This window comes from Mytilus trossulus, chromosome 1, assembly GCF_036588685.1.
Source record: "Mytilus trossulus isolate FHL-02 chromosome 1, PNRI_Mtr1.1.1.hap1, whole genome shotgun sequence".
In the NCBI taxonomy this organism is placed as follows: domain Eukaryota; kingdom Metazoa; phylum Mollusca; class Bivalvia; order Mytilida; family Mytilidae; genus Mytilus; species Mytilus trossulus.
This window is the reverse complement of record NC_086373.1, coordinates 3,548,971-3,561,776: the sequence shown is the minus strand read 5'-3', so window position 1 is coordinate 3,561,776 and position 12,806 is coordinate 3,548,971. Positions and strand designations below refer to the sequence as shown.

General features: G+C 32.8%; 1 protein-coding gene across 2 annotated transcripts in view; it reads left to right on the top strand.

Annotated features, from left to right (window-relative positions):
• The first annotated feature begins 531 nt into the window (after positions 1-531).
• The window catches only part of LOC134712479 (uncharacterized), a 53,787-nt gene continuing 41,512 nt past the window's right edge, over positions 532-12,806 (top strand). For both annotated transcript variants that reach the window (XM_063574073.1, XM_063574062.1), the window contains exons 1-4: positions 532-620; positions 3,895-4,037; positions 5,130-5,271; positions 6,615-6,734. In XM_063574073.1, coding sequence (XP_063430143.1) covers positions 3,957-4,037; positions 5,130-5,271; positions 6,615-6,734 — 343 coding nt within the window. In that variant the 5' untranslated portion in view covers positions 532-620; positions 3,895-3,956. The remainder of the gene's footprint in view (positions 621-3,894; positions 4,038-5,129; positions 5,272-6,614; positions 6,735-12,806) is intronic.

Sequence of the window (12,806 nt, the reverse complement as noted above, 5' to 3'; positions counted from 1 at the left end):
CCGTTATTCTCTAATCTTCATTTTTAAGGGCATTATTCTTTAATCATTTAACCCCATCCAAGCCATCATGTTTAGTCTTGTAACAATAATTATACTTATATATAAATATTAATAGTAGTTATAAAAAGTCCAAAAAAGTATACTTATTAACAGTTTTGAATTATTCTGAAAACTAATGTGTGTTAAAATAATATAAGTCTGAGAATTATCTTAACAACCAAAAAAAATAAAAAAAAATAAAAAAATTCGCAGATTCGGTAGAGACATATAATACAATTCTGTCTATGATTAGGGAAATAAAAAATAATGAATGATTAAATCTGTTTTTTCCGAAGTATGCATGGATAAGTTCCTTACTCAACAGAGCTTCAAGTTACCGACATGTAAATGACATGGTCATAATTATCAATTATCTGTTTACAAAATGTTGAATTTTTGAAATATTATGGCTGTTCTATCTCAGGAAACGATTATGCTCTGTTTTGATAAATCCATTTACTCGCTTATCTGGTCTGTAGACGGGGTCGACGTCAAGGTTCTAGCACCATGACTGGGAAATGGGTTATCTTTTCTTTGTTTACAGCGGTGATTCAAAACAAGCACTGACAAGATTTAGTACTGTATGTTCATTCTTTTATACTCATAATTATTATAATTACATTATTGCAAACTGTTATTAATAGTTTGCAATAATGTACTGAATGTGCTAAGTGTCCACAAAGCATAATGCGTATAAAATAACTGGGTGTCAGATTTTTTTTCAAAAAAAATTGTCAATCTATTTTAGGGTATCGGGAACGTTCGCCCTAATAACATGTTCGCCCTGGTACGTTCGCCCTGAGTTCGTTCGCCCAGAGAGTCCGTTCGCCCTACTAAAAAATATTTATTTTCAGGGAATTGAACTTGAATAAACTTATTCAGATATTTCTATAGTATCCTACCGTAGTCTAAGATCGTTCATCTTGTCAGTTCGTTAGGTATTTGTGTTTGAACTTAACACACGGGGAAACTCCGCATTGATTTCACTACGGTACTTCTGGCGTAGAAAAACAGTGCAAAATACGTTTTTTCTGCACTTTTGAATAAAAAAACATGTCTAAAGGTAAGTTTTCATTGTTGTTCTCAATTATTGCCAAAAAATGCCAATTTTCTAATGCCCGTTTCAATCCCAACTTCCGAATATTTAAAAACATTCTAGAACTTCACAAAATCCCATTTCCGGCCTCCATTGCTTTGTGTACATTCCATTCAGCGTCATCAATCTTGTGGCAGGCAATATAGGTCAAGCAAAACGTATTTTTAGGAATTTAAAAATGACATGCTCCTTACCTCTTTCTCGATTTTCCCGCGAAAAAAGCTCAACCAAAATGAAAGGAAAACTATATGAAAAAACGATGCCCATGCCATAATTTTGAACAGGCATATAGAGTTGGTTAATAAGAAACCAATTACATTTATTTTTCATAGAATTTTCTTTTTATTCATTATAAAAAGATCGATATTCTGACCATCATGACTGTATGTAAATATTCATACAAAATTCCCTTGATGTCAAAAGGGATGGCAAAAAAAGAGTTTTCCTGTTGAATAATACCCAGAACTATTGCAAACTATTTTGAAGCAATATCCCAGAAAAAAATAACGTAATTGCTGTAGACTGAAAAATCCCCTAATTGACAGTAGAGCAATTTGATTGGATATAACGAACTGACATCACGTGAGTTTGACGCCATTGAAATTTTAATGTAAACAAACAAGGTCAGAAGGTTCCGTATAGGACATCATTGTTCATTTAGTTACTGACAAACAATTACGAGTTATCAAGCTTGCCAATGCATGGTTATAAAAAATTAAAGCTAAGTCTACAGAAAAACAAAGAAAAAAATAGCCTTAGTATAACGACTTATCATTACACCTGGATATATATTCTTGAAATTTATGGAAACAGGGAAATATTTAAAAGTTTATGGCTTGTTTAGGATCGTTAATTGTTCAATGACAAAATAATTCAGATCACTAATTATTGTGATACTTGTCTTTTGATGGATTATTAATAAAAATCAAATGTTTTGTTTTCAAAAGATATTCAGCTTAAAACACAATGATGTACGAACTGTAAATCATAAGTATTTTACTGAAATACGTTGATTTACAAGTTCATTTATTATTATACTCGGAGACTAGTCTCATACTGCATACATTCATGATTGACTGAAATTACAATTATTTTGTTATATTATTAGTATTCTACTCTGTAAATCAAAGGGAAAATGAAAAAATTATTACGGTAATGTAAATATTCTGTCATTTTTTTTACAAACTTCAACATTTTTTGTCTAAATACTTAAAATTATGCGACTAGACAACAAATAGAAAAAAATAAAAATCTGGGCGAATGGACCCTGGGCGAACAGGTATCAGGGCGAACAGGTAGTATGGCGAACGCGAATCAGGGCGAATGGACCCGGATTCCTATTTTAGTCAGACAAGCCATTGGTCCGACATGTAAACCCAATTTGTTGTACAAGTGTTACCATCTGTATTTACAAAAATTAAAAAAATATGACTAATATGACTTTGAGGTTGGTGTAATCAGCTATTTTGTATTATGAGTTTAAAATTTTACAAGAACCTGTGTGAAGTTCTTGGAATCATACCTGCCACTAGTCCGAGATTACTCTTATGTCCAACAGCTGTTTTGCCAGACAAGCTGGGGGCATGGGACGTCAGAGCTCGTCCCATATCAAAAGAAGAAGAAAAAGTGGATTTTTGCCCGTCCAAAATACATGCGATGCTTTGTCGATTCTGGTGCCAACCGAGGGCCTTGGGATTATATAAATCGGGTCTCAATTTGTTCTTTTTTTTTTAGCTCACTTGACCTTTAGTGAGCTTTTCTCATCACTTGGCTTCCTCGTTCGTTGTCTGTTGTCTGTTAAATTTTACAAAAATCTTCTCCTCTGAACCTACTTGGCCAAATTTTACCAAACTTGACCACAATCATCATTGGGGTATTTAGTTTAAAAAATGTGTGACGTGACCCTTCCAACCAACCAACCGAGATGGCCGCCATGGCTTATTATATAACATAGAGGTAAAATGAAGATTGTGGCTTACAACTTTGAAACCAAAGCATTTAGAGCAAATCTGACAAGGGGTAAAATTGTCTATTAGGTGAAGATCTATCTGCTTTTTAATTTTCAGACAAATCTGACAACCCATTGTTAGGTTGCTGCCCTCAAATTAGTAATTTTAAGGAAATTTTGCAGTTTGGGTTATTATCTAAAATATTATTATAGAAAGAGATAAACTGTAAACAGCAATAATGTTCAGTAAAGTTAGATCTATAAATAAGTCAACATTACCAAAATTGTCAGTTGACCCCTTAAGGAGTTATTGGCCTTTATAGTACTTTTTTTAACAGTTTTCATAAATTTTTGTAAATTTTTAGAAAATACTTTCCACTGTAATTACATGTTCATTATAGATAGAGATAATTGTAGCAACAACTTGAACAAGAATGTTCAGTATTAAAAGTAAGATCTACAAACACATCATGATCTCCAAAACACAATTTTGTCATGAATTTATCTGTGTCCATTGTTTGATATGCACCAAGGTGAGCAACACCAGCTCTTGAGAGCCTCTAGTTCATTTATCTCTTCATTTGTGTAAGTTTCAGCTACCTGCCACCCTTTATTTTGTCATATTTAGACATTTTTCACAGTGACCCCCGATTTTGGCATTTTGACTTTCATTATGAAAGATTGTCATGTGATCACGAGAAAAATGTAAGGCACAATGGACTAACGGAAATGATATGACTTGCCACCCTCTGCATGAAACCTTCAAATAGGTAGCAACTTTTTATGATATAATATCATGATTGTATTTCAGGGTTTTACCAAGGATGGAAATTGGCAATTAAGCATCGAAACATGTAACTATAAGGCAAAGAAATGAAGCTTGAGCTTGAGGTGTTGGCCTCTACTAACATCAAGAGGAAAAAACCATGGCCAAAAATAGTTTGGGTTGGAGAGGTTTGTATCAGATATAGATTCATACTTATATTGAAATTCATTTATAGTTTTCAGACTTTTTACACATGTCAGAATTTATCTTAGATTACTATAAAAACATAGTTACCAAGTCATCTGAGGAAAGAGCATGAAGAGAATCTGGCTAAAAAAAATGGATAAGTATAATTAGTCATGACTTATGACTTTTAGATTAATAACATACATACATGTAGATTATCACTGAACTAGTATATATTTGTTAAGGGGCCAGCTGAAGGACGCTTCCGGGTGCGGGAATTTCTCGCTACATTGAAGACCTGTTGGTGACCTTCTGCTGTTGTTTTTTTATTTGGTCGGGTTGTTGTCTCTTTGACACATTCCCCATTTCCATTCTCAATTTTATGTAGATATATTGTAAAGTTTTTTGTGGTAACACAGTAAGCCTTTAAATATTTGCACTAATTGAAATGATATACCAACATTATGAGAAAATAATGAACCGACATGTCATTTAAACTTTGGTGAATAGTTGTCTCATTGACAATTAAACCACCTCTCCTTATTTTAATATTGAGCACTTATAATCATTTCAAAAAGAAGATAATACAGTAAATCACAATACAAATAGAATACAAATAGTTTATTTACGTCTCACCATTAATATTACAATACATAACATATTACACAAACAAATACAATAATATAAAATATTAATGGCATTCTAAAAAGAATTATGAGAGACTGGATTAAAATATATATCACACGTGCAGATGGAAAAAATAGTCTTTAAACATGTTGGAACAATGGCCAATCAACAGAAACAAGACGGGAACAAACAGCAATTTTTTTCCAGACAAGGACAGAATTACAGTTTAAAGTTCTACGAGTACTCAACACTTTGTGCAGAACCTGAGATAACTGACATTACAGAAAGCTGTGTTAACCAAGGGCAAGTGCTCCACAAAAATATTCATCCCAGGATGTTAGCAAAAAGACAGATCAAAATCTTTTTAACCGACACCACTAAAATAAGCAATTTCCTTACTATGTCTAAAAGTATTACATTAAGATTTTATTATTAAGATATTATAATGTTTTATAAATATATTTTAGGAAAAAGAAAGCCTCCTTTTACTGGACAATAAATCACATCGACTGAGTGTTTTATATGTTCCATCTGGAAATACCAAACGTAGAATTAACAAATTATCTCCCTTGTTAGAACAAGCAGAGATTATAACAACAACTAAAAATGGTAAGTCAATTAAGATACATATTTAATTTTACATTGTATTTACTGTTGAAGATATATACTTCAATTAAGATATTTTTATCATATCAACATTTTGATCTGACTGAATATATTTGATATGACTGAACATTGAAGTAAATCTACAAGCATGACAAATGCAAGTAAACATTTAGATTAAAATAAAAATTTCAAAATTGGTTTTCAACAAGTATAAGTATGTTATTTCAGAGCTATGTAATGTAGCAGATATACTTGTACTGCAGAAAAAACAGAATCTTATGAATTGATATTATAAAATATGAGACACTGTTAAAAACTTGCATCCTTAATTTCAGTAGAGATGTTCCATCATAAAATTTTGTAAATTACATTTAGAGGTCTCACATTTTTACAAGAAGTCTGGCAGTGATTCACAATAGTAAATATGCAAATTAATTCTGAATTTACAGTAGCATGAAATATCAACATATTTAAAGAACGTTAGAAATACTGTAATGTGCCATAACTGTCAGTGAGACAACTATCCATATTAGGATAAATCTATGGACATCTACATCACTTTTTGGCCTTTAATGATGAGCCAATTGTTAATATTAAGATAATTAAGGAGTTCTGGTATGTTGCAAATGCAACACCTATACACATGTGACAAAAGACTCTCAGTCAGATGTTAGCAACTAAAGGTCGCTGTACAGAAGTCTATTTTATTCAATTACTAAGCCAGCTGGTTGAAAGGTTTAATTGTTGGAGGATCATTGACATTTGTGAAAATTCACTCCTAATAAATGAATAATTGAATATTGAAAAATTTATTTGATTAATTTTCATTGTATATTTTATGATTTTTATGTTAAAATACTTTCCCTTCCATATCTTGTAAATACTGAATAATTATTGTTGTTGAATATCTTGTGCTGGCAATCTGTTTTAATATCCATACAGTTTCGAAATACAGCCGAAATCTAACAACTTGTTGAAAGTTGATATCATTATTCATTTTCAATAGCAATTATAAACTCTCCAAAGAACTGTCGATATTAATAATTAATCATTCGAGTGTATGTCAAGTGATATCACAGTCTCAATCATTCCTAAACTTACATTAATTATCACACACATAGCACTTGCTGTTGAAAAATGTAAGAACTTTGATGTGGTTAAATAAACCATTTTCAGTTTTAGATCTATTTCATGTAGTTAGAACATTACATAAGATTTTTCTAGTCTTAAATTAATTTTTAGGTGAAACATAGTATTGACAGATTAAATGGTTATAACAACTTAAAAAGTATTAAAAAGTCAATTGTCTATATTACTCTTTGAACCTCATTGTGGATATATTTCAGGTCGTTATGTAATTGGTTTCTTAAAAAGTGGTGAAGTCTTTATATGGCATAAAGATCAGGATATATTAAAGTCAATCCATGGTTTGGAAAGCATTGTTTCTGAAGAGGATTTCGTTCATGGTAAGAACTAAGTCATGAAAGCCTTATAATATTCCCATACAAAAACTATTTGACCCTGTGAGGGCTGTATATCCAGTCAAGGTGGTTAAACACTTCCATCACCATACAAAAACTATTTGACCGTGCGAGGGCTGTATAGCCAGTCAAGGTTGTTAAACACTTCCATCACCATACAAAAACTATTTGACCGTGCGAGGGCTGTATAGCCAGTCAAGGTTGTTAAACACTTCCATCACCATACAAAAACTATTTGACCGTGCGAGGGCTGTATAGCCAGTCAAGGTTGTTAAACACTTCCATCACCATACAAAAACTATTTGACCGTGCGAGGGCTGTATAGCCAGTCAAGGTTGTTAAACACTTCCATCACCATACAAAAACTATTTGACCGTGCGAGGGCTGTATAGCCAGTCAAGGTTGTTAAACACTTCCATCACCATACAAAAACTATTTGACCGTGCGAGGGCTGTATAGCCAGTCAAGGTTGTTAAACACTTCCATCACCATACAAAAACTATTTGACCGTGCGAGGGCTGTATAGCCAGTCAAGGTTGTTAAACACTTCCATCACCATACAAAAACTATTTGACCGTGCGAGGGCTGTATAGCCAGTCAAGGTTGTTAAACACTTCCATCACCATACAAAAACTATTTGACCGTGCGAGGGCTGTATAGCCAGTCAAGGTTGTTAAACACTTCCATCACCATACAAAAACTATTTGACCGTGCGAGGGCTGTATAGCCAGTCAAGGTTGTTAAACACTTCCATCACCATACAAAAACTATTTGACCGTGCGAGGGCTGTATAGCCAGTCAAGGTTGTTAAACACTTCCATCACCATACAAAAACTATTTGACCGTGCGAGGGCTGTATAGCCAGTCAAGGTTGTTAAACACTTCCATCACCATACAAAAACTATTTGACCGTGCGAGGGCTGTATAGCCAGTCAAGGTTGTTAAACACTTCCATCACCATACAAAAACTATTTGACCGTGCGAGGGCTGTATAGCCAGTCAAGGTTGTTAAACACTTCCATCACCATACAAAAACTATTTGACCGTGCGAGGGCTGTATAGCCAGTCAAGGTTGTTAAACACTTCCATCACCATACAAAAACTATTTGACCGTGCGAGGGCTGTATAGCCAGTCAAGGTTGTTAAACACTTCAATCACCATACAAAAACTATTTGACCGTGCGAGGGCTGTATAGCCAGTCAAGGTTGTTAAACACTTCAATCATCATACAAAAACTATTTGACCGTGCGAGGGCTGTATAGCCAGTCAAGGTTGTTAAACACTTCCATCACCATACAAAAACTATTTGACCGTGCGAGGGCTGTATAGCCAGTCAAGGTTGTTAAACACTTCCATCACCATACAAAAACTATTTGACCGTGCGAGGGCTGTATAGCCAGTCAAGGTTGTTAAACACTTCCATCACCATACAAAAACTATTTGACCGTGCGAGGGCTGTATAGCCAGTCAAGGTTGTTAAACACTTCAATCATCATACAAAAACTATTTGACCGTGCGAGGGCTGTATAGCCAGTCAAGGTTGTTAAACACTTCCATCACCATACAAAAACTATTTGACCGTGCGAGGGCTGTATAGCCAGTCAAGGTTGTTAAACACTTCCATCACCATACACAAACTATACTCTAATGAATAGATGTTCCTAGTTCAGAAACAAAATAGGAGCAAAAAAATGCTATATATTTTTCTATTGATATACTGATAGTCTGACCAAATCATAGACACCTGATTTTTTGGAAAATGAAGCGTCAGCGGCATTCTTCCATTACTATTGACCAGAACAACAGGAAGTCGATTATTGCCTCCGCCTACCTCACTTGGTTTCATATTTACTATTTTACAAACTAACTGGTATCTGCTTGTATTCCGCTACACTAGAACAAAGTGTGTTAGTCGGACAGGAACCAGTTTACATACTTTATTTTATTTAGTACAATAAAAATGTTGACCTGTCCATAGGAAGTCTTGTATAGTCCGCGCTTTTATTCTCAACAATTGGACCTTCCAGTGGGGATGCGCACTAAATAGTACAATTAGCAAAAAAATAAGAGAACAAGTTCAATATTCGCGGCGAGGTTTGTTTGTTTACATTCTGCCATCTTTGTTATTGATATTGTAGAGGGCGCTCTCATGATTTTTCAAACTAATTATTTTAACTCGTCCATATTAATAAGTTATTTCTATTTAATATCACACTAAAGTGATAAATATAAAAACTAAACCTTTCATTACAAATTTCTCCTTTCTGTTCAATGCATTTAGAATTTGTAAACTACAAAACGTAATCGGTTATTGTTCATTCCGTTTTGATGTTTCATACCGACTTCAAATTGGTTTGTATAAGCTTAGACCCTTCAAACATTAATGTGGTAGGTATATTAAAGAATGTTTTACAAAAGGATGGAACTTTTTTATTTTCAAAATCGTATTAAAGTGATATCTGTCATGTACGGATTTCGACTTTCACCGGTTAATTTCTTCTTTTACACGTGCGTTTTAAACTTCCCTTCAAAACATCGCAAAGTTTCAAAATTGTTTTTAAGTGAATTAAACTTATTTCAACAATCATGAAGCGTTCTAGAATCATTTTAAAACAGTTTCTACTTCTGTTTGATGATCGAAAACAGGGTTTCTCAAGAAAATACCGCAAACGATCGCAGAGGATTTGAAATGTTCAACTCAAATCGGCACCTGGTTAAATCGGCATACAGTCAAATCGGCACTTATTTGAAGTCAATTTGGCATCCAATAATATTTGTTATAATATTTTCTATTCAATCAACTTATAACTTTTACAAAGTACATAGTTAATTAGTTGTTGTGTATAAAGGTAAACAACGAAGCCCTTACCCAAGCTGTTACTTAAAACAATGAAACAATTTGAAAAATAAAATGGAAAACTATGAGTCCCTTTCAATAAATCTAACTTTCATGCCAAATAATAGCTAATTTTAGGTGTTTTTTTCAGGAAAGTTTAAACAACATCAAACCAATAATCTTGTAAAATGCTCAACTGGTTAAGAAATGCTTAAAAATGAATATTCAAAACCTTTAATTCCTAAATATACCTCATATATATAATTAAAAATACATGTTCCAGACCATGAGTATTTGGACTGTACGTTCCGGACGGTATACATATACTCGTACAGTCTGACAATACTTGTATGGTCGGACCGTATGAGTAAACATGTATGGTCCAGTACAAGTTAACCATTTATCACAATCTTTATTTTTTATTTTTTATAAATTTTTATCATAACAATTACTTTTAGATGGATCAAATGAATAATTGAACAATTGAATTTAAATATTTGTTTAATTGAATATCTGAATCCTATTTTGGTACTCTCTCCCATGGTGACTTATACTACCAAAATTAATGATAAATTATTTACATTTACATATTTGCAGTTCATTCATGTTCCTTTGCATTTGCATTATTTTATAAAGTTTCTAATATTCTAAAACTGTAGTTCCACATCATGTTAGCTTCCGATAATGTAAATTTCTATGATCATGATTCAATTAATGTATTACTGATCCACAAGCTAAATACAACATGATGAACAGATTTAATAAGCGTGAATTTTTGCATTAGTTAAAGAATTACATTGTACGTTGTTATTCCAATTACTTTTGGAACTTTTACATATTAATTTGAGAGTTTAGTTATGTTGAGCTGTAAATGAACTTTACATGCATTTGTAACTTATAAACTTAAGCAACTTCTTAATGATATTAATCAGATTATTTTGAAAAAGTACGCATACGGTCCAGACCGCACGCGTACAGTCCAAATACTCATACTGTCTTGAACATACACATTTAGTGGAGAAAAATAAATATATACAAAATGTACATGAACCCCCAAAAATGTGAAAGTAAATATTTTCAGACAATCCTTTCCTTAGGTACTTAACTCTTTTTGCTTAAATACTAAAAACAAATCTGGCAACCCCTTTCTTATTTTTACTCTTTTTGCTTAAAATACTGTTAAAAATATATATTTAACATGGGTGACAAATTGACTATATAGGGTGTCGATTTGACCAGGTGCCAATTTAACCAGGTGCCGGTTTGACTCTAATTTTTTAAAATTACCTGAGTTTCATTAGACCTTTGATAACAGTAACAAAAAGATTATTTAAAATTAATTAAAATTTTCTGAGAGAAGGGACTATGTACCAGTGAGAAATATACAAGCCTTTCTACGGTATTTATTTGTACAATTCAGGTAGTCTTGACCTATTCATTTGTCTTAAAAAAAACAGTCACTTCACACACACACATATATACGAATATCAATTATATGCTTACAAGACATGTTGCATTGTTAAATTAATTACGGTATGTGAAAATCAAGACTTGCATAAAAAATATCCCAATATTAGAGACAGTGGCGTCATTTTTCCATCAGAGCTTTCAGCTCTTTGATTCACTTAAAACACATGAAACTAATGCTGAGTTCACACGTAATTCGAATTCGATTCGCGTTAAGTAATTCGAATTAGTTTAATTCACATCCGAAACGTTTTACGTCCTAACGTCAATTCTAATTCGAATTACAATGGGCGTCAAATTCGCTTTACTGTCCAAACGACATTAACTTTTACTTCATATTGACAAAAGCGTACTTCTTATGTGAATTAGCCAATTCAAATTTGATTCGAATTAAAAAAGAGGAGTGTGTGAACGCAAATAGCGAATTCGATTCGCATTCGATTTGAATTCAATTCGAATTAAACGTATGTGTGAACGAGGCATAACAGATCTTCTTTTGGAGTTGTCCAGCTGTAAAATTTTGGAGATTTCTTAAATAAGATTTGTACATCAAACAATTATGTTAATTTTCAAGCCTATCAACACTATGGTTGTAAGTTAGGAGTCTGTACATGACAGGTGCATACAGCTCCTATCCTAATTTATTTCTAGTTTTTCTACTAAAGGTCAGTGGTTCTCTACAAGTACTCTGGATTCCTCTACCAATATTAGTAGGCCAAAACCATAGAAACAAAAGTGGCAATAATCAACAATAATCAATCACTCAATCATTTAAAACAAATTCTTTGGACAGGTTTTGAGAAATTGTTGTTTAAAGTGTTTTTTTTTGTCTTCCCACATACATTCACAAGTTAAAAGATGGGTTTCACAGATTATTTAAGTGATTTCATTTTTGGACGTAGAAATGATACACCTGTCATTTATCAATATTCAAATGTGTTCTTATACATGATTATAAAATGTCAAAAAAATCGGAAATACTTCATAATTAAGTAAAAAGTAAAATAACAAATATACCGAACTCCAATAGAAATTCAAATTCAAAATTGGACTTGGTTCAGACATTTTCTTTTTTAGATAATTGAGGATTAAACCTGGTTTTATAGCTAGCAAAATTTTTAGTTTGAACAATTCCTTGAGGACAATAATTTCTCATTGTTTAGCCTGCAACAAATGTTCTTTGTAGGTATTGTTTTCTTTTTATAGACATATTTTTTGGTCTCCCTTTGCAGAAAGTCCCAAAATGGAAAACATAGGGATGATGAATGTACTGCATGGCCAGTTTGTATTAAGATTTATACTTCAAAAGGTAGCGAAATAACTGTCTTGAAACTTCATACCTGGCAGGGTTCATTCCACTTTATTTTCATGAATCATGGATAATGTTAAATTAACATTATGATGCATGTAAAATAACAGTAAAAAAGACATTTAGTGGCCAGCCAACGCATGCCTTCTGAATGGATGTTTTCTCCCTGCATTGGCAACCCATTGGTCGACTTTGACTTTTATCTGCTCTTTGGTCAGGTTGTCATCTCTTTGGCGCATTCCCCATTTCTATTCTTAATTTCATTCATTATCAGTAAAGAACCAGAGTAGGCGAGTTCATTTTAAAGCCTCAGTGATAAAATGACTTGCGTCATGTAATTTGTTCATCTTATTGGTCTGTGCGTCACTTCTTCCTGGTTGAGCATGTTATATTTATTTTTGAACCTTTGATACGTATGTTTTTAAAAAATATATCTCATAATTA